The sequence below is a fragment of the Myripristis murdjan genome, chromosome 22 (assembly GCF_902150065.1).
Source record: "Myripristis murdjan chromosome 22, fMyrMur1.1, whole genome shotgun sequence".
NCBI classification, from domain to species: domain Eukaryota; kingdom Metazoa; phylum Chordata; class Actinopteri; order Holocentriformes; family Holocentridae; genus Myripristis; species Myripristis murdjan.
This window is the reverse complement of record NC_044001.1, coordinates 30993020-31013481: the sequence shown is the minus strand read 5'-3', so window position 1 is coordinate 31013481 and position 20462 is coordinate 30993020. Positions and strand designations below refer to the sequence as shown.

The 20462-nt window shown below is 39.7% G+C and overlaps 1 protein-coding gene across 2 annotated transcripts; it reads left to right on the top strand.

Annotated features, from left to right (window-relative positions):
* The first annotated feature begins 13049 nt into the window (after positions 1 to 13049).
* Positions 13050 to 18628, top strand: LOC115380665 (gap junction beta-4 protein-like). 2 transcript variants are annotated; one of them, XM_030081800.1, is made up of 4 exons: positions 13050 to 13127; positions 16278 to 16488; positions 17387 to 17688; positions 18121 to 18628. In XM_030081800.1, exons 2-4 carry the CDS (start codon positions 16318 to 16320, stop codon positions 18461 to 18463), a joined length of 816 nt encoding a protein of 271 aa, XP_029937660.1. In that variant the 5' UTR covers positions 13050 to 13127; positions 16278 to 16317; the 3' UTR covers positions 18464 to 18628. The 2 variants fall into 2 exon arrangements, with proteins under 2 accessions (XP_029937660.1, XP_029937661.1); XM_030081801.1 differs by lacking the exon at positions 13050 to 13127 and adding an exon at positions 13186 to 13258.
* The last annotated feature ends 1834 nt before the right edge of the window (positions 18629 to 20462 follow it).

The following is a 20462-nucleotide window of genomic DNA, read 5'->3' as shown; positions in this document are numbered from 1 at the left end:
GCCCTCATAACGGACAGTCCTTCACCACATTTCTCATTCACAAAATCGCACACCCTCCTGTCAATCTCGTCTAATCGACCAGTTTTTGGACCACGAAAAGCCCTTCTCTGGCTGTTGGCATTTTTTAGCTCTTCTTTCTGAGACCGCCACCGTCTCACATTGCACTCAGGGCCAGGGTTAAGGGATGTTTATTTACCTTGACAGTTTCGGAGGTAACTTCAGAAAGCGTCCAACTGACAGCTGGAGCGGCATGTCAGCTGGCTGCTACATTCAACCGGGTGGTGGCGCACACCGGCCGGCCCACCTGATGCTAGCCGGTGCCGACCGAGGCACCGCGCCCACCTGGTCAGGTCTGCCGGATCTGACAGGTGCGCGGCGCACACAGACTGCCATATATACCTTTCATTATAAATCAACTTTTGTTTATATGTGGTTGCAGCAGCACCATGGACAGCGACACAGACAACATGGTTGATTATTGATTGCGCGGCGCGGCCATTCGCCGGTAATCGTGCTGCGCATTAAACGATTTTGCGGAGGCAGGAGAAAAGTTGCATGATTTACCTTTTATCCACGTTAGCACGCTGTGTGTGACCGTGCATGTGCTCGTGCATGAACGCCCATACCGTGCTGGAGCACACCCCTTCCAACCGTGCCAGAGCGGGGGAAGTGTACTGTATTCAAGCATGGAACATATGCAAGTACAATACATGTGTATTTGCTTAGACCCCCAATATTAGACGAGGGCGTTTTTTCAGGGCATTTTCAATGGAAAAAATATCATCTTATATTCAGATCAATACGGTATGCATCACAGTTGCCAGTAACAGTAAAAAAGGTTATATTGCACACACTTGCCAGAGTGCAAATTTATATTCACCAGTGAATCTTGGAAGCTATTTTGATGTAGCCCACAGTTCTGGGTCAGTTATGGACAATGCTGGGCCATAACTTAAGAACATTACCTTTGACACATGTCAAAATTTATATCATTACTTTAGTCATGGTATACTGGTAGTGATTAGTTACTTAGTTTATGACTTTTCTGTTTCCCCCCTTAACATAGTGATTCTGTCCTTTTAATGTCAGAAATCAGCTTGACTTGATTTCCTCTCTTGTGAATGATCACAAAAACAAAGTTTGGTGAAAACAAATATGTCATAATCGTTCAGAATTCCTGTTAATACACGATTTTTGGCCCATTACAAATTAATTTGCCAGGCTATATGTCGCACACATTTTGGGCCTCGGACATGCACAAAAAATGAAAATCTTGTTGAGGAGAAGTGGGATGCCAATTTTCTAAGTGATCGGATTCACCAATTTTTCTCAATGGCAGTTTAAGTGCGATTATGGCGTAATGTTCAGAAAAGGTAGCTGGAAAGCTGGTCCCCTCTCATAGGCGCATAGGGCCAAAGATACACAGGGCTCTGTATCTCTCCTTTTCTGGCCTTTTCTGGCCTCTAGCACTGCTAATCACTCAACAATATAGGAACCACCAACACCCTCGCAACCAGGAGAAACACCATAGCAATGCCCTTGCAACCACCCAGAACACAATAGCAACCACCTCGCAATGCCTTAGCAACCTTCAGGAACACCTTAGCAACCACCTAGCAACACCCTAGCAACCACCCAGAACACCACAGCAACTGCATAGCAGCACCTCCAGAAATCATAGCAGCTGCCTAGTACATAGCAACCACCTAGAACACCATAGCAGCTGCATAGCAACACCCCCAGACACCATAGCACCGGCCTAGCATGCCTTAGTAACCATCAGGAACACCATAGCAACAGCCTGGCAATGCCCTAGCAACCACCCTGAACACCATAGCAACTGCCTAGCAACACCTTAGCAATCATCAGGAACACTATAGCAACCACCCAGCAATGCTCTAGAAAAAAACAAGAACACCTTAGAAAACCCACAGCAACCACCCCTAATACCACAGCAACCACCTAGAAACCATCTAGCAGCATAACAAACAAATCACCATCTACGATAAGTATAGCAAAGGGAAGGGCCATTCAGCACGTGACCACACTCTCAGCACAACGGGCAAGCACATTTAAAGTTTCTTCAGAAACTTTAGCCAATTCTAGTTTATTATTTGAACTCTTCATTGCATCTTACTTTTGCCCCCGCAAACACACACACTTAGCCTGCGGTGCCATCTGTGTATTAAATAGTAGATTGTGTATCAGGCGTGGTGTCAGTAATGTAGGTCTGTCCATCTATTTAAGGCTGATTAATTAGAGCACTCTGAATAAGGCCAGAGAGAGAGAGAGTCTACCATTATGAATAGTTAATCTATGTGCCAGATACACAGCCACCAGAGGGGCTGTGGTGACTTATTGGGCCAGCTGACACAGTCTGTTTGTCACACAGACAGCCTGTAAAAATATACCACCAGATTTCCTACACAATTCTAGAACTAATTTGAACATACTTTTCTGGATCAGTTTGTACTTTGAGAAAGCTGTGTGCCTGGCTTCAGTAAAGTTTTGACAAAATTATAGTCAGGTGTTGAGATTTCTGGCTTTCAAGACTCTAGTGCACTCTATGGTGTTTTGGTTTAAAACCCTGCCTCTGCTGTCAGGTTAAAGACTCCTTGAGGTGGAGTTAAGTAATCAAGGACCTCTACGGCACCACAGGGAATTGCAACAACATTGACAGAATTCTCTGGACTCTCTGGTCTCCTGTGGCACAAGCCCTCAACCCGCACCCGCCCCCTTGAGCTATGGTGGCCTGTATTTGACATAAATAATAAAGTCACATAGTCACAATGTAGAGCAGGCTAATTAGAGCACATATCCAACAGAAATGTTCAGTGTCCAGTAAATTATCATCATGCTAAATACTGGAAAAATAATACTGATTCTTCATTTGCTTTTTGCCTTGAGAATAATGCAGGGCAGTTAACAGCCTTACTTTCTGTCCCTCTTAGGCTCAACACACACTGGCGGCGCAGTGTCGCGGTGCATTAGGTGATGTGCGTCACCTGACCCACCCAACACAAACTGGAAGCGTCGCGCTGTGGAACGTTAATAACCTTCCTCATGTGATAACTCCCCTGCTGACCTACTGTGCCAGTTGTGGACATCTATAATTAAGGATATATGATAAGGATCCAACGCCCAGTTTTCATTGTATCACCTTGAGTTCAACACGTTTTATCTTTAAACAATTATATGACCAACATAATTCATTACATTTCATTTATCTATTATACATGAAAATAATTAAACACGTTTTAGTTATATGTAAAACTGCCATGACTCATTTAAAAACTGATTTACAGCAAAGTGAAGACAGTAACGTTTTAAAATCATGTGTTGACACCCAGTAACGTTACTGAAACTGGATTTCTCACCTGAAGAGCCAACTTCCAGAGCTATAGCTCGCTATAGCTCGAAAATACAGGAAAGTGCCACAGAAGCAGAGAAGAAGAGCAGCTACGGACGCTGGGATGGACATCTGGAAGGGAGAAAATACGCTTTTTCAGGCGCGTTGGCGCTGGAAATAGGACAGTGGCTTGAAAGGTAGCGGCGTGTCGACGCACGTCTAGCCGCCGGTGTGCGGACATACATAGAAAATAATGGGGGCGGCTGTTTGACACGCAACACCAACATTCTTCCCCCAGACAGAATGTTGATAACTTTTGGTTTTTCAAGTGTAAAGACAACACAATATCCACATGTTTTTTGGCATTTCTGCTTTATTTGGCAGTCTCAGTAAAGAGACACAGGAAAGGCAGGGGAGAGAGAGGGCATGACATGCAGCAAAGGGCCTGAGGCCAGATTTGAACCATGGTAGGCTACATGCTGTTGTCTGGCTACCGGGAATCCCGCAAACAGTATGGTTTGCATCACCACCGCTTTCTCTTTCTCCAAGGGTAGCTGAATTGCTTCATTCCTTCAGCTCTGATTATAATACAAAAATTATGTTAGCTCTAGGCATTTGTGCTGGATGGCTACAGAATGTAAAACTCTGCTCAATCCATTAATGTCTATTTCACTTTCTCTCTGCCCCATTCTATTCAGTGTTTTTTATTTTAGCAGTGTGACTGTTGTTTTTGTTGTTACTGTTTGAATGTGTGTATATGTATTGTGTGCATGCTGTGTGTGTGTGTGTGTGTGTGTGTGTGTGTGTGTGTGTTTGTGTGTGGGTGCTGGCTGTTTGTATGTTCTGCATGTGCGAAGAGAGGAGGAGGAAAGGAGCTGCTGAATGTCAGCAATGAGTCTAATGCGTGCGCGCACACACATACACACACAAACACACACACACATACACCGATGAAGAAGAGCTTCTGGATTCAAGGTTGTATCAGAGACTGCGAGGCCGGAGTCATACGCACACAGTTTTTCAGCTTGAATTATGTCTCTCTTTTGACTACATCTAATACTAATCCTAATGCTAATACTAATACTATTACTAATACTTATACTAGCACTAATAATACTAATACCAATACCAATACCAGTACTAACATTAATGCCAATACTAACATGAATACTAAAGCCAACACTAATACTATTACTAATACGAATACTAATACCAGTACTAACATAAACACTAATGCTAATGCTAATGCTAATACTAATATCAATACCAATATCAATACCAGTACCGGTGCTAACATTAACACTAACACTTTTATTTATTTATTTATTTATTTGTTTAGCACATATATTTCAGGATATGTGTGTAAATATGTGGCGTAAATATTTGGTCTCTGACATAAGGTAACATATATGTGCATGTACTAGATTACATTATTTATTTTCCACATATATTAAGAACTTTAAGTGTGAATATGTGGCAGATGTATTTGTTTTGCACATCACTGATTCTCGGGAATTTGGATAAATCATGTCCCACTAAGAAAAATGCTATTTCTGTTGGAAATTTACAACATTTTAATGAATAAAAAGAATCAAGGGCATAATCAGGGGGTCCTTTGCACATTTGTAAGGTTCTTTTATAGGTTTATTTTTAATTTTTATTAATTTAATGATTATATGTTGGCTCATGGCCTACAAAACCAGTTGTCCTCGGATAGGAGATAATCACTTCAACTTGATTAAAACAACATAAAGTAATAATTTCATTGAATAATATATTTACCACATGAAAGAGTACATCATAATATGTATTAAAAACTACAAACGATGAGTTTTGAACAATATTTACTATTATTTTGTGGTTGCTCAAAATGTGTCCCACATATTCATCACCACCGTCAGATGTTTATTTAAAAAAAAAAAAAAAAAAAAAAAACTACAAGGTCAATTACATTCCTGAGGAGCCCTTTTCAAACCTTCAGCTCTACTGCATGCTTCAAGACCGCTCAGGCTCCTGGAAGTTTGCTATTTTCTCTTAAATCTCTTCATATTTTTGGACACTGCTACTGTCACAACCATAAATTGTCAACACCATCACTTTTGTATAAAAAATATTAGATTAGATTATGGAATAAATGTATACTTTTTAAGAGGAGGTCTGATGCAGGTAGCAACAGCGCGAAAACAAGCTGGCTAATGTGAACAACTCATGCTTATCATGTGAAAGAGCAGGTTTTTGTCACCACCGTCAGACGTCACCACCGTCAGGTTTTCTGTCTGACGGTGATGACTGAAGTCTGAAAAATGCTTATAACAGAGCTCAGGATTGTTATTTTTTGTACCAAATAGTTAAATAAAGTTGTTAAGCAAGAAGCCATTGACTTGAGTGGTATAAATTTTGGAAATGTATGTTTTAATGAGGCGACTGTCACCACCGTCAGATTAGTGTCACCACTGTCAGACGCAGTTATATTGGTTTTAAATGAATATACGTACAATATGTTTCTTTGGTGCTGTTGAATTATTAAAGTATTAGTCTCTTTTAATTCAAAAATATGTTTTTCAAATAAAAAAAAAACATTACGGTGACAGTGTTGACAAAAACAAAGTAGCCTAATAACTGGAAAAACGCCTATTTTATGAAAAAATGCAAAATGAGGAGGTTGTACATTGCTGAACAGCCAAGACCTTGGCCTATAATGATATACCTTCAGATTTTGTAATTTAACTCACTTTTTTTTTTCAAAATTAAAACCTGTTTATCCAAATTCTCAAGAATCAGTGACATATATGATGCAATTATGTATACATACATGCATTGTATATTTGGATCATACACCAACTCTCCCGATTCATGCGGGAGACTCCCGATTTTTATCTCCCGCAATGCTCCCAGTCAGTAATTTCTTCTGCTAATCTCCTGATTTTACAGTGAAGGAAACAAGTCAGATTGTGGGGGGTGTTTGTCGCAGTATCTGGTGACCCTGGCCTGCCTGCGGCCGGTGACGTCACTCAGTCACTCACTAAGCAGCGTTGATACTGCCAGCAGGGGTTTCTGTCTTCCGCTCAGTTCAGCGTTCAGACAGACGAGATGGATAGAGAAAGAGAGACAATTTTCATTCCACATACATAAATTCAGGATAAAGTAGTAGGAAAACTAGTTCTGCTTTGAAAAATGTAAATACAAAACCAAAGTAGCTTTTTAAACGGTGACATTTCACGAGGCAGGAGTGCCAGCTCTCTCCCTCATAGACTCCCGTTATATCTGGAACCCAAAATCTGGGGAGAGAAGGAGAAACACACACTTTTTCAACTCGCCGAATCTCAGGGATTTTTGGGAGTTTGAAAATAATTTGACACAGTTTGAAAGCCCAAAGCCTTACCTTTCTCATGATATCTTATAGTTTCCGCTTGGACTTACTGTCATTGAGATAAAAGCATTTGTTTGACCACTACTTTTAGGTGACTCTTTCCCAAGCTCCACTGTCACTCATGCTGTGTGCTTCATAAAGCCTCATTTCTGGCTCCGCCCACACAAGCCCCAGTGGCTCCGCCCTCACAAGCCCCAGTGGCTCCGCCCACACAAGCCCCAGTGGCTCCGCCCACACAAGCCCCAGTGGCACAGTGGATAGTGTCTCTGCCTGCCATGCAGGAGACCAGGGTTCAACTCCCCACCTGGGCAAGAGCCACAACACTACACAAGCCCACAAACAGCATAGGGCTGCTGGTTTATCACATGTCCACGCAGTCACAAGGGTGGCAAGCACATTCAAAGAAAACAAAAAAATCTCCCTATTTTTCACAACCCAATGTTAGCAAGTATGATTTGGATCCTTAATGTGATTAACAGTATATGACTAAATCATATATTAACATTTATGCAATAGAAATATATTTGCCATATATGCATATATCTGGAAAAATATATGGAACATATTTGAAAGGGGCCATTTTTGCTATATTTTAAAATATGTTTGTCATATATGCCTATATAATTATCATATATGTATGAGACATACATGGACATATATACTTAATATGTAGTTTACATATATGGCCGTATATCAGATTTGCTTATGGGATAGGAGTGTGGTAACTTTGTAATAGCCTGTGGTGAGTGTTTCATTACACCTCTGATTCCAAGACTGTCTCTTAAACCACAAGGCTACTGTTTTGGTGGGAACTATAAATTCCTTTCTGTTTTCTAGTAGGATGGATCTATCTATTATCTGGTGAGAATGGGAGCTGGAGTCTGACATAATGATGTCTTAGCGGAACTTGCTGGTGGCTCTGTAAAAATGAAAACATTTACATAGAGTTGGCTATATGAAAACAAAGCCTTTAAATTAGACCTGCTTTACAGGAAGCAATAACTGTTTGAATTTTAGGACTTCATTACCCAGAAAGCTTGTATCGTGATGTCAGTAAACTGAATCTTTGTCTTATTTTGTGTGGGTGGTGGTGTTAGAGCCCTGCACTCTCTGCATGGTGCACTCGCTCACTGTTGTTAAGGAGAATGTTTTATATTTTAAAGTTTTGTCAATTCCTGTGGGCAGAACAAGTTTCCACACCAGAATGTAATCTAGCCAAAAAAGGCAAATCTACATCTCATTTAGTGTGAAAAGGACCCTCTGCTGCAGCCACACTCTGGTGCTCAGACTGATACGACGGATGTATTTTTACATCAAAATCTCGCCTGATGCAACTTTGATGGATCAGGCACTCTCGGTTTCAATAGCATACCTCCAGAATGTTAGGATGCCTAAGTAAAAGAACCTCTGAGCATGTAGGCATATGAGGGAGGTGGTTAGCAGCTGGAAGAGAAAAGCTTATGATGAAGCTATTACTAATACTAAAATAACTAGGATCTTTAGTATATGTGGGATAAAAAGGAAATAACCTAGGACAATTAGCTAATCAACAATTAGCTGAAACCCTTTATTGCCATTTGAAAAAGCAGCAACAAATCAAGAAAAAAGCAGCCCTCTTTTCATCTTTGTCAGCCTGTCGGAGACAGAGGCTGTTTTTCTCTCAATGTACCAAACCTGCTACCATTGCCGTGAAACCTAATCCGACAATTCTGCCTATTCCGTCTGTCAAAGCGACCAGAGCAAGAGTGAGCGAGAGGGAAAGAGAAAAAGGCACAGAGAATGGGATATAAGCACCAGGATGAAGAGGAGGGGAAGATCAGGAGGTGCTGATTATATAAGACCATCACAAATATCATGGTAAAGACCTGAGAGAGAGCAGAGCTATTTTAAACCTGGGCTACTGCTCAGAGAAACAACCAGTGTGGGCTGATATGTTGGCCATCAGTGCAAACTGTGTGTGTGTGTGTGTGTGTGTGTGTGCACTCCCTTCCCTACAGAAATCTGGCAAATAGCAGACTGGGGCTTTAAAGACATGTTACATAACCAAGTTGTTGTTTTTTTTTTTTTCCTAGATGGAGCACTTCCAAGATTTGTCTCATGGTCAGATCATTTTGGGAGTCCTGACCCTATTGTTTCACAGCTTGGGGAGGAAATCGTTCGTGTTGAACAAATCCAGACTAAACTGTCCAGGGTCACTGAGAATGACACATAGGAATTCCGTCATAGTGTTGCTGTACATTTCACCAAGATATAATGGTTGTAGAGACCGGCTTCTCATGTCTTGTGGGATTGTTTAGATGGCCACTGTCATCCTCAGCAGGGATTTGGATTGGGAACATGATAATAGCAGGTTCCAATGAACACAACAAAGCATTACTAAAAACAGTATTGTATAAAAATAGTATTGTTGATATTGCCAATCTACAGTGCCTCAGAATGTGAGCTGTGTATCACACCCTGATAGAGAAGGGTCCAGTCCCTACACACAACTGACCCCACTCTTCAATTAAAATACGAAAAAAGTCTTTATTCTTTTATTTCATGTTATTTATTGTATTGTATTTTATATTAATTGTGTTTCATTTTATTTTATTGAATTGCATTTTTCATTTTTATTTTATTCTATTTTATTCATGCTGCTTTTTTCTTTTTGTCTATGTTTTCTTGTGTGTGTGTGTGTGTATGTGAGTGTGTGTGTGTGTGTGTGTGTGTGTTTGCGTGGTATCTTACACCACTGAAACTGTGTCACCAGGCACTGATGCTTGGTAGCCAAACCACAAAGTAACTCAGAAATGTTCTACAAAGTGAGTGTGGGGGAGGCAGAGGCATTTTCTAATGATACAGAAACATATTTGCCAGTTGACTGTAGCCAAAGCCTACTGTTCCATGGGGAAAGCATAAAAACTTGCCCACCTGTGACTGTGCTCCAAGCCAAAGCACTGTTAATCTTCATTTTATATTGTGTTTCACAGTTCATCTTTTCTAGAGAAGCTCAGTTAACAGGATCCATACTGCCCTGCATAGTATGCTTTACTCCTCTGCAAACTAATCTAAATAGGTGGCTGTGCCCTTCAAAAGATGAAAACTCGTATTTGTAAACTAGTTTTGTCTAGCGTCAATGTGCTTATTAAAAGTCTACCTGGCCTACAGCGAATACAAATTAAATTATTTAGGGCTGCATTTCTGTAGGAAATGAGTGTCTGATTTAACTTTTAATAACTGATTTTAACAAGCTTCTCTTGTCTGCCTCTGCTGCAGGGACTATCAAGTTTTAACCCTAAACTTCCCCCAAATAAATATATATATATTTCACTGCATAGCCTAATTTGATAGTATTCTGTCTCAAGGAAAGCAATCCAGGGAAAGTTTTGCTGTTAGATATGACAGAGAGGAATTACATAACTATTTATTTTATAAATAGGGAAATAACTGTGGTGAGAGGGAAACCTCAAAATCAAAATAATTATCATCATGTATTCTGTTATTGTTCTAATGTCTAATATTTGAAAACAAAACAGCAGAATTACAATAGTCTTTGTTTGGACAAAAGATGCTCACAATGTTTGAAAAGCCCACATGTTGCATTGTTAAACATCAATGTGTCACTGTCAGATTAATACTCATACCTTGGTGTGTTTACTGTAAACAAATGAGATCATGGTGAAGACTGGTAGCCTCTATTTAACAGTTGTTGTACTGCACTTGTGTTTCTCAAAATTAAGACCACATTTCCCAGAAACCCTGATGCTTCCTGTCTCAAAGATGATGTCATTACTGCCATCATTTGTCCTGGAGGAAAGCTTTTTTTTTCATCCCTACCTGTATTCCACCACATGCCTAAAAGTCCTGTCCAGATCCCTATCCGAACATTACCCATCGCTAGCCTAATGTCTAAGCTTAATTGGACAAAACATCACTTTTAGCACATCAACCAATGCCAATAAAGTGGATTATGCCAATATAAAAAACATGTCCTGGTACTCATTTCTCTGGGAAATTAAATGGTTCCTTTCTTGTTATTCTGCTACTTGAAATAATTATAATTACACACTCAAAAAAGGGTTGTTGTTTTTTTTTTTTTTTTTTATATTGGTATAATATCCTTTGTTTGTGTTTGTTTATCAGCACAGCACACCATCTGGACTCATATAACACCAAGGTCACTATATACCCCAACATGCTATTAAAGTGATGTTTTTTGTGAACATTTGTGAACTGAATTTTCATTCAGTATGAGCATAGTGGAGAGGGGCTCATGTTAAGTTTGTGCCACAGGGCCCCATCATCCAATGATCCGGCCATGGATAGAAAGACAATTCATTTGGCTCTTTAACTGTATATATTGTACATGACTGGACCTTTACCGTAGTGCACATCCCTCTGATCTGCCCTCTGATATCATGGCTTTGGGAAAGTCTTAATAATCCCTGGACATTTGAGAGCAATAAAGAGTTAAGGTCAGTATCCACATATTGCAGTGATTTTTGGGTTGTACTTTAGCCTCCCTCTCTGGGTTAGATTGCTATGTAGCCTAGTTTACTTTCTGTCTTGCCAGCTCTGTACCTATTAATGAACATATAAAGCAACGCTTTCTTATGCCAGGAGTTCACTTCCTAAATGAGGGCACTTGCTGACATGAAAATGAAATATATATATGATAAGGAAGACCAATTAAAATGTTAGGCATAAACCTGCATCCTGGAGGATGCATAGCTCGTGCACAATTCAGGTAAATAGCAAGACACACTGAAGAGAAACACCTCAAACAATCCATGACCCAGTTGTAGATTCATTCATCCTGGTTGGGAATTAAATATTTTTGATATAGTAAAGTAATCTGAGATACTGACACTGTCAGACTGTAAATCAAATCAAACCAGACTACCAATGAGCAGTGTGAAAGCAGTGGAGCCAGTGTGTTGTGTTAGTATTATAAGCAGGGATGTAGTGGGAATGAGAAGAATGGTAAACTCTGCCCTCCAGTGGGTGAGTTTTATAAGGCAAACTAATAATAGGAACAAGAGTTCATTATACTTTCAGGAAAACATGAAATTACACCTTGTTCTTCAAAGACTCTGTTCTGCACTAACAGTTGTTACGTAATTATGTAAATTTAAATGCAATCTAATGACCACTGCATTGTGTGTAGATAAATCAGAATTAAAAGATGGCTCATAAAGTCAAAGACAACTATATTAGTAATGACAGTGCTTAAAAGCAGCACAAGTAGTTCATTTTTAATTTAATTTCCTTTTTAATTGTATTTTATTGCTTTTCACCAAAAATAGAAAAGAAAAAAGCAGGCGGCACAAAAAAGCACTCAAATCAAAACACCACTCAAAAACAAATGCAAATCATTATACTATTACCAACACTATCACAGACACAGATTATGTGAGCAAAAACCACAATAAGACAATCAATGCATAAATCTTTCAGTAATGTAAATTGTTAAAAGGTTTTACTGACATCTAGTATTGTATTATTTACTTACTCTTTTTATTACCGAGTCACACTGAATGGGATTTTGCTCCCCTCAAAAAAAAGGGGGTGGGTGGGGGGGGCATGTTTAGCCATGTTGGTCATACCAATCAATTGACAATCCTTATTTCTCATTGAAAAGGGGGCTAATCAGGCTTTCTAACGGTATAAAAGACAACACCAATCGGTATTGTTAAATAGGAGAAATGATTAACTGAAAAAATATTGCAGGGGATTTTGTCAAAAAAAATTGGTCACTTCCCACACAATTACCGGTGTCACTCATTCCAGAAATCCTTACAAGTTGTATCTCATTGGAAAGAGGACGAATCAGGCTTTACAACGGTATAAGATACAACACTATTAGGTATAAATAAAGGGGAGAAATTATAGACTGAAAAAGCGGTGCAGAACTTTTTTTGCCTAGTATATATACGGAAAGAAGGTGTGGTATCTCTCTTTCTCTCATGCACAGACTTGACATGCCCTGTCTTGTCAGGCTCCTTAACACAGGAAGACAACAACCCCACTTCCAACTAGCCAGGTAAACTAACACTTCATAAATAGGTAAATAGGTAAAAACATGTATGTTACTGAGCAAGGATACATGAACATCATCCTAGCCATCTGATCTGTTGTTCAACACCTGTGTGTGTGTGTGTGTGTGTGTGTGTGTGTGTGTGTGTGTGTGTGTGTGTGTGTGTATGTGTGTGTGTGTGTGTGTGTGTGTGTGTGTGTGTGTGTGTGTGTGTGTATGTGTGTGTGTGTGTGATGACGTAACAGCTGCTGAATCTGGTTTGGCAGGATTTCTGAGGTGGGTGCAGGGAGGGGAAGAGCAAGAGAGAGCGTCAGATAGATTAAAGTTCCTTGTTTTGCTGTTTTTCTTCTCCTGCTAGTTGGTGGAAAATCCTTTTCTGCCTCCGCCAGGTACGTTTATTTTACTCTCTGTCATTAACTTTGTTTTATCAGAAGCCTCAAACCAAGACTGGACTGAAAACAGGAGGTTTTTAAGAAAACAGGATAGCCAGCAGTGGGTTTAAATACAAGCAGGCTGACAGGTGAATCCGTTTTCTGTTTTTTATCAATAAAAACGAGCTGTGAAAGTTATGATTTAGGTCATAAAAAGAGAAAGCTGCCTGTTTCACCTAAAAGTGAGAATAACTTTTCATGTCACTGTGAGTAAGATAGAAACTTCAAGAGTGGCAAGATTTTGAGCAATCAGGGAAAACAAATGTAATGTAATCATGTTAAACCAACTTGAAACTCACTTACCTAGTTTCTTATTTGCCTAATAGCATTTAGTCACCTTTTTAGAGCAGACAAATTTGTTGTACCTTATGTTAAACTGATTTATATTATTATGACGATTAGGTCTTGTGAGGTGAAAAAGCATGAATTAATACTTCTCCTGATGCTAGAACATGTTAGCAATGTAAGTGTCAAGGGGAAATACAAATTTGAGTGATTACTAGTTTAAGGCCCTTTTTGCATCCCAATTTCTCTCACAAATGCTCTGTTTTTCAATTCCTTCTTTTGGTTGTGGCAGTAAATGGTGTCATACAGCTGTGGGTGTTTCTCGGCGTCAGGACGGGGAAAACCTAAGTGGAACCCTAAGTGTTTTTAATCCAGGGTTGAAATGTCAACATGAGAAGCCACTCCTGTTTTTGAGAAATCTAAATATTTTACTTTTTTCCAAACAGTGACCAATCCTCCAACCACACTAGACACCCAACCAGCCATACTGATTCCATGTGGAACTTAGATTTGTACATGTTCATTCATATTGTGGAAAACACTATAAAGAGGAAGACTTTAAAAGTTCCTGTCCGCGTAGTATTTTGATGCCACTTACCATCATGTCATTATGAATTCATGTCAAAGGAAACCTTAGAGTTATGACCTGTACTACAGCATCCAGGAATGTATAATGTATATTTTAATGTATATTGTGCATGTTACTGAATATAAACTGGGGTTGTGCTATTCCTGTAGATCAGTGGTTTTCAAATTAGAGTATACACACCCCGAAGGGTATGCTGGAGTACTGCAGGGGGTACTGAGATTTTTTTTTTTTTTTTAATGTTAATTTGAAAAATATCAGACATGCATGATTGCTAATATAATTTGCCTATGTTATAATAAGGTCAATAAAAATGTAAATGTAAGTTTGATAAACCACATTTTATATTCAAGATTCACTTCAGGTTTCCCAAATGTGTTCACTATGACCAGCCAGACAAAAATCCAGTAAATGGATTAGTGGAGAGAGAGGGAGAGAGAGAGAGAGAGAGAGAGAGAGAGAGAAAGAAGTAAAAACAGCCAACAAAATATCCTCAGTATCAGGGTGTTGTCACACACTGTTGGAGCTGGATTGGACCTCTTTATATAGAACTTTTTTCTACCAATTTTTTCCCCACTGGTCTGGGGGTACATAGCTCAAAAAACAAAAAACAAAAGATTTCAAAGAGGGTGCACTATTGAAAAAAAAAGAAAGAAAAAAAAACACAGGTGTAGATTATAGACCACGATTAGACTTTCAGTGCAATCAGTTCTTAAGTGGATTAGTCTCAAAATACTGAAATGAACAGTAAATAGCAGGCTCTATTTCCTGCCCTGTGTTTCTGGTGTTTCCTGCGATCCCTGTGAGTCATTAAATTTTTGTTTGCCACTGAGCATTTTTGCCTGCCTGCTCCTGCTTTTGGGTCCACCTTCCATCTCCCGTGACACATATGTGTACAATATTTATATTATGGCTGACAGATACTTTAAATTGCCGATCCCTGTAGTTGTCGAAACTGCAAATTAAACAGATGATTGTGTACACATGATTGTGTGTACACACTGACATGCTCTCTATCATGTGCTCTCTATGACTACGTTTACATGCACACCATATTCCGGTTCGGGTCAATATTCCGGTTAAGGTAACTGCGCTGCGGCAACTGGAATATTCCGTTCCATATGCCAGGGGTCTTATTTGGAATTCTCTCCAACCGGAATATGACCTTAATCGGGTTCGGTGCGTGTTTACATGACACGTGCGCAACTGGAATATTGCGAATATTCCGAATAGAAAGCTAATCTTGCAATCACCAAGAAATACATTTGACAATTCTCCATCATTTTTGTATTATTCCTGGGAGCTGGTGTCCTCCCAGCACAACAGGTACCCTTCTACACATGATGTGGAAATATCACATGGTGCTTGACTTTGGGGCTAAAGTCTCTGAATGTGGTTCTCATATTTGTATGATACTTGTCCCCTGTGCCAAAGTCATGTTGTTAGATGACAGTACTCTGTGCTTCAATAAGATCCCAGAATATATTTGGCTGGAAGATGCTAGCCACTAGCCACTTATAGGACCATAAGCAATAGAGGCACTGCAAAAAGCACTGACAGAAAGAGAGAAAGGAAATGGTTTATTTTCTTCAATTATGGAATAATAGGCAAATGGAGCAGTTTTAGGGAAATAAAGGGAAGAAACATAGAAAAGCACCACTGCACATGCAATGTGATACTACATTTGTGAATCCCTTGGGGGAACTTTTCCCTTAAGGATAGTATGAATATTTCCATGCAAACTCAAGCAAGTTCATCTCAGGTATAGGTAAAAGAATTCTTCATGTCATGTCATGGGTATGACAAGGTGTCGCAATTACCATACATCAGTCTAGTTCCAAAGTTCCAACAATCTAGTAGTTTTATTATTATCGAGAGCAGAGACAAAGCCAGTACTGGCAGAAATCTCTTCGAAAGGTTGATCTAAACTGGATCAGGGAGCATTCCAGACTGACAATCACTCTAACCTGATAGCTTGGTAACTTCATATGCCCAATTATTTATCACACTGACCCACCTTGTCTTTGCTTTTTATTGCCTCATTTAGTCATTGCAAATAGTTTTTTTTTTTTTTACTGGTATTTTACCAGAAATGGCTATTAGGGAACTTTGCAATACTTTTAGAGTTTAATAAAGTGTTCCTTCATCTCCAAGCCAGGTGGAGTCAAGTTCCCACTCATGAGAGATTAAATCTTCACTTAGAGGGTGCAAAAACATTATTTTCTTTCTATCCAAAGGTGCACTTGTTTCTATCCCCGGAGCAGCGTGGCAGCAGGGATGAACTGGTCGGCATTGGAGAACCTGCTGAGTGGAGTCAATAAGTACTCTACTGTGTTTGGGAGGGTCTGGCTGTCCATGGTGTTTGTGTTTCGTGTCCTGGTGTTCGTGGTGGCAGCTCAAAGGGTCTGGGGCGATGAGAGTAAAGACTTTGTCTGCAATACCCGACAGGTAAGAGAGAGGAGTACCACCACTGCTAAAACCACTGTTGATCATACCTTTATTCATAATGCAGTAATAAATTTAGATTTTTAAAAATTATTTAATACTAATACCAGGTTCTGCTCGAGGTTTTTGGCCCTGTTAAAAGGGTGTTTTCCTCACCACTGTCACCCTGTGCTTGCTCTTGGGGGAGATTTTGCTCCATGGATTTGGCCAATATCTGTTGGGTTTCTATAAAACGCCTTGAGATAAACTTAGTTATGATTTGACACTATACAAATAAAATTGAATTGAACTGAACTGCATTTTTACTCATCCCCAAAGAGGAAAATTCTCTTTCTTCCCATTGGTCTAGGCACATGGTCAGCCAGCCACTGTTGCAGGTATAGGTCAAAAGGGTTGGTTAAAGGCCATATGGTATGTAATATGACTGTAAATGCATTATGCAAAGTATAAAAATCTTTTAGCAATCCAACCTATAGTCTGTGAATTCATAACTTAGAGAAACAAAATTTCAACCTTCAACATGAAGGCAGCTACAGACATTCCGAACAGAAACAACATTAGCTGTCTGGCTAATTTCGCACACTTCCTGTATAAGAAATCAAGTTCAAATTTCAAAATATTGCAGAAAGAGTTGTGCTATCATTTATATTTTCAGAAGCCTGACAATTTTAGGAGTCATTACAATAAAGTCAACATCCAGCATTACAGCTGCTACAAGTTAGCATTTTCTCATTTTTTCTTTTGGCTAGTCTCCCCAGTCAATAGAAAGTCAATTCTTTTGTTCCATATTGGATAAGGTGACCAATGGGCTTGACTCCCATCCTCCATATTACAAATATCATAATTATCATCACTCTTGTAATCATGGTCATTTTTGCATCTGTTTTTGCTGTGCTTCCAGCCTGGCTGCACCACTGTTTGCTATGACAGTATCTTCCCCATCTCCCATGTCCGTCTGTGGGCACTGCAGCTGATCTTTGTCACCTGTCCATCTCTGATGGTTGTTGCTCATGTTAAATATCGCGAAGAAAAGGACAGGAAATATGTGATGCTCCACCAGGGCTCTCACCTGTACGCCAACCCTGGCAAGAAGAGAGGAGGGTTGTGGTGGACCTATCTGCTAAGTCTGATCTTCAAAGCTGGCATCGACACATGTTTTCTCTACATACTTTATCGGATATATCATGGATATGACATGCCCAGGTAATGTTAGTAACTTGATCTTAACCATGTATTTACACTTAAAGCTTCACCCTAACATTTTGCATTTTAAAAGACAGTGACAGGGAAAGGTTTGAAGTTGAAGCACTTCACTATCCATTAGATGTAGGAGGTAGTTTGTATTTAACTTCTCAGCTCCACTCTGTCACTTCCTGTGATGAATTTGGGCAAATAGGAAGGCATAGCATCTAAATTAGTGGTTATTGGATATGTTTCTTTGTTGCAGTCTTTTTTGTGACCTACACTCAAAAGATAGCCATATTTTTACATAAAAATCTTACCTTGCAGTGCTGCTTTAATGCTTCATCATAACAAGCAATTAGAAGAGAAAGGCCAGACTGGCCATTCATTCTTTGTTACTCTTTGTTATTTTATTCTTAATCGGCTCTGTTCTGCTCTCCTCTGTTCTATTAGGTTATCCAAGTGTAGGTTGGAGCCATGCCCCAACACTGTGGATTGCTTTATCAGCCGTCCGACAGAAAAAAGGATCTTCACACTCTTCATGGTGGTGACCAGCGCACTGTGTGTCCTAATGTGCATGTGTGAGATGATCTACCTCATCTGCAAACGCATACAGAAAGTGCTAAAGGTCCGACATGACAATGAAAGGATCCTATTCGCTGACAGACACAAAGTCACCAGTTTAGCTCTGCCCAGATCTCAGTATAGGAAAGCTGATCCAACTCTGGCACTGAGCCAGCCAAACTTAAGTAGGAAGGAGAAAAACAAAGAGGCTGATCCATGTACAACACTCTAGGACTCAGGGGTCACTCAGGAGCTTGTGGGTGCCACATGACAAGAGCACTTCTAAGCTAACCATGGGAGCTTGTTACATGTATTAAACTAAAGGATGGAGAGAAAATATATATATATATTTTTAAGATTTTTTTTTTTTTTTTTGGCATTTCTGCTTTATTTGACAGTCACAGTAGAGAGTAAGGGGAGGGGGGGGGGGGGCAGCAAAGGGCCTGAGGTAGATTTGAACCCCGGTTCCTACGACTGGGACTAAGCCCTGGTACATGGTATGCGCTCTTAACCGGTGAGCCACCGGGGTGCCCGAAAATGATTGTTTATCCATGATGCAAGGACTGATCCCTTGTGTTACCTTAAACATGAAACACTGACCAGAGGCAGCATACCACAATCTAGGTATACATACTATACCACTGTCTTGGCCAGTGGTATAGTGGGGGCTTTTTTTTTTTTTTCTTTTTTTTTTTTTTTTTTTTTTGAAGATTTCATCTTTGTATAAATCCCTATTATATACAGCAAAATACTTCTGTTATCTGAGATTCAGTTGGATTTTCAAAGATTTGGTCCATAATGTTTCATGGCATTTAGTTTTGGTAGAATAAGAACAGTTTTAGTTTTTATTAGTGTTTTTAAATAAAAGTAGAAAAATATGTCTATTTTCCAATAGACCTTTTTCACAGCAAGTCGACTTCCTATTCTTTTTTTGTTGTTGTTTCTTTAGTGTTGTAAACTCTGCAGGCTAAATGAGACGCCTCTGGTACACTCAAAGTACAGAACCTTGTCATGTCATAAGTAACACCTGCGTTTACTGCTGTTTCATATCAGACTGGCCTCTGTGAAAAACTCTATTGTTCCCAACTTGCAGACATGCAGTATTACTATATCTGATTCTGATTCTACCAACTACAGGACTCACTAGCAAAATGAAAAGAAGTGAGGCTTAAAGCTGTCTACTTGTACATGAGTACTTTTATAATGAGCCACCGTTGTATAAAATAAAAAATGACAATCAATTTTAGGCTGCATTTTATTGTATAGTTGTCATATGAAAGGCTATAACTTTGATGTTTGATGGTTCTCAAAGGACCATAGCATGTTTAATCCATTTGCTGCTTTGCACACACACCTTAGAGGATGGTTTTACTTTTGAATTTTAAAAATGTTTCCAAGACAATGTCCAACTTTAGGTTCGCCACAATAGGAGATACTGGTGAACCCAAGGCACAGCCATGCTATTGCTTGTAAAACTCTTTCTTGTACTGTTGGTACCAATATTTTTGACAATGTTGTACATGACTGAGTTGATGCTGCTGATAATGTGCCTGAGGGAAGCTCTGTCCTTTTGAATCTTGGGGAGCCCAAACATGCATGGGATGGCATCTCCAGAATACAAGAAATGGTCCTATGGTCCTTTAAGACTATGGGTCAGAAGCTCAAGAAAATAAGGGGCACCCCCCTCACCCACAAACACTTCTATTCCCACCACGATGTTGCTACGCTGTAATTCAAAATCAGACACTATGTATATAATGTGCTGTGTTCAAACTCTACTGAAACACTTTATTGGTCAAAAAATCCACAGATTGGACAGTGAATACGGTATTTCACCAATTAATCACCCGGGCGTTTAATATGCAAAATCGACTTGTACCCCGGGCGTTTAAAAGAACCAGGCGGCTATTCGCTGCAGGCTTTTATTTATTTTTGCACCAGGTCATGACAGCTACTGTCCAACATATTTTCAGTCTGTCGATTTAAGATTACGGTACAGCGTTTTGTTCTAACGTTAGCTAGCGCTCTTATTTTGACAGAAAACGGAAGCGCCGCACAGTTATTGTGCGGCTAACTGTTTACTTCTGCAAAAATAAGGTGAATAGCCTTATTTTGGGTTACCTCAATATAATGCAAATAATCGCCCCGGCGGTTATTCGGGTGGGCGTTTAATACACAAAATGCGTGCAGACCCCAGGCGTTTATAAGAACCCGGCGGCTATTTGCGGCCG

Coding starts and splice junctions, on each gene's coding strand:
- LOC115380665 (XM_030081800.1), top strand. CDS start 16,318: ATGAACTGGTCGGCATTGGAGAACCTGCTGAGTGGAGTCAATAAGTAC. Junction 16,489..17,386: donor TTGTCTGCAATACCCGACAG/GTAAGAGAGAGG, acceptor CTGTGCTTCCAG/CCTGGCTGCACCACTGTTTG. Junction 17,689..18,120: donor CATGGATATGACATGCCCAG/GTAATGTTAGTA, acceptor CTGTTCTATTAG/GTTATCCAAGTGTAGGTTGG.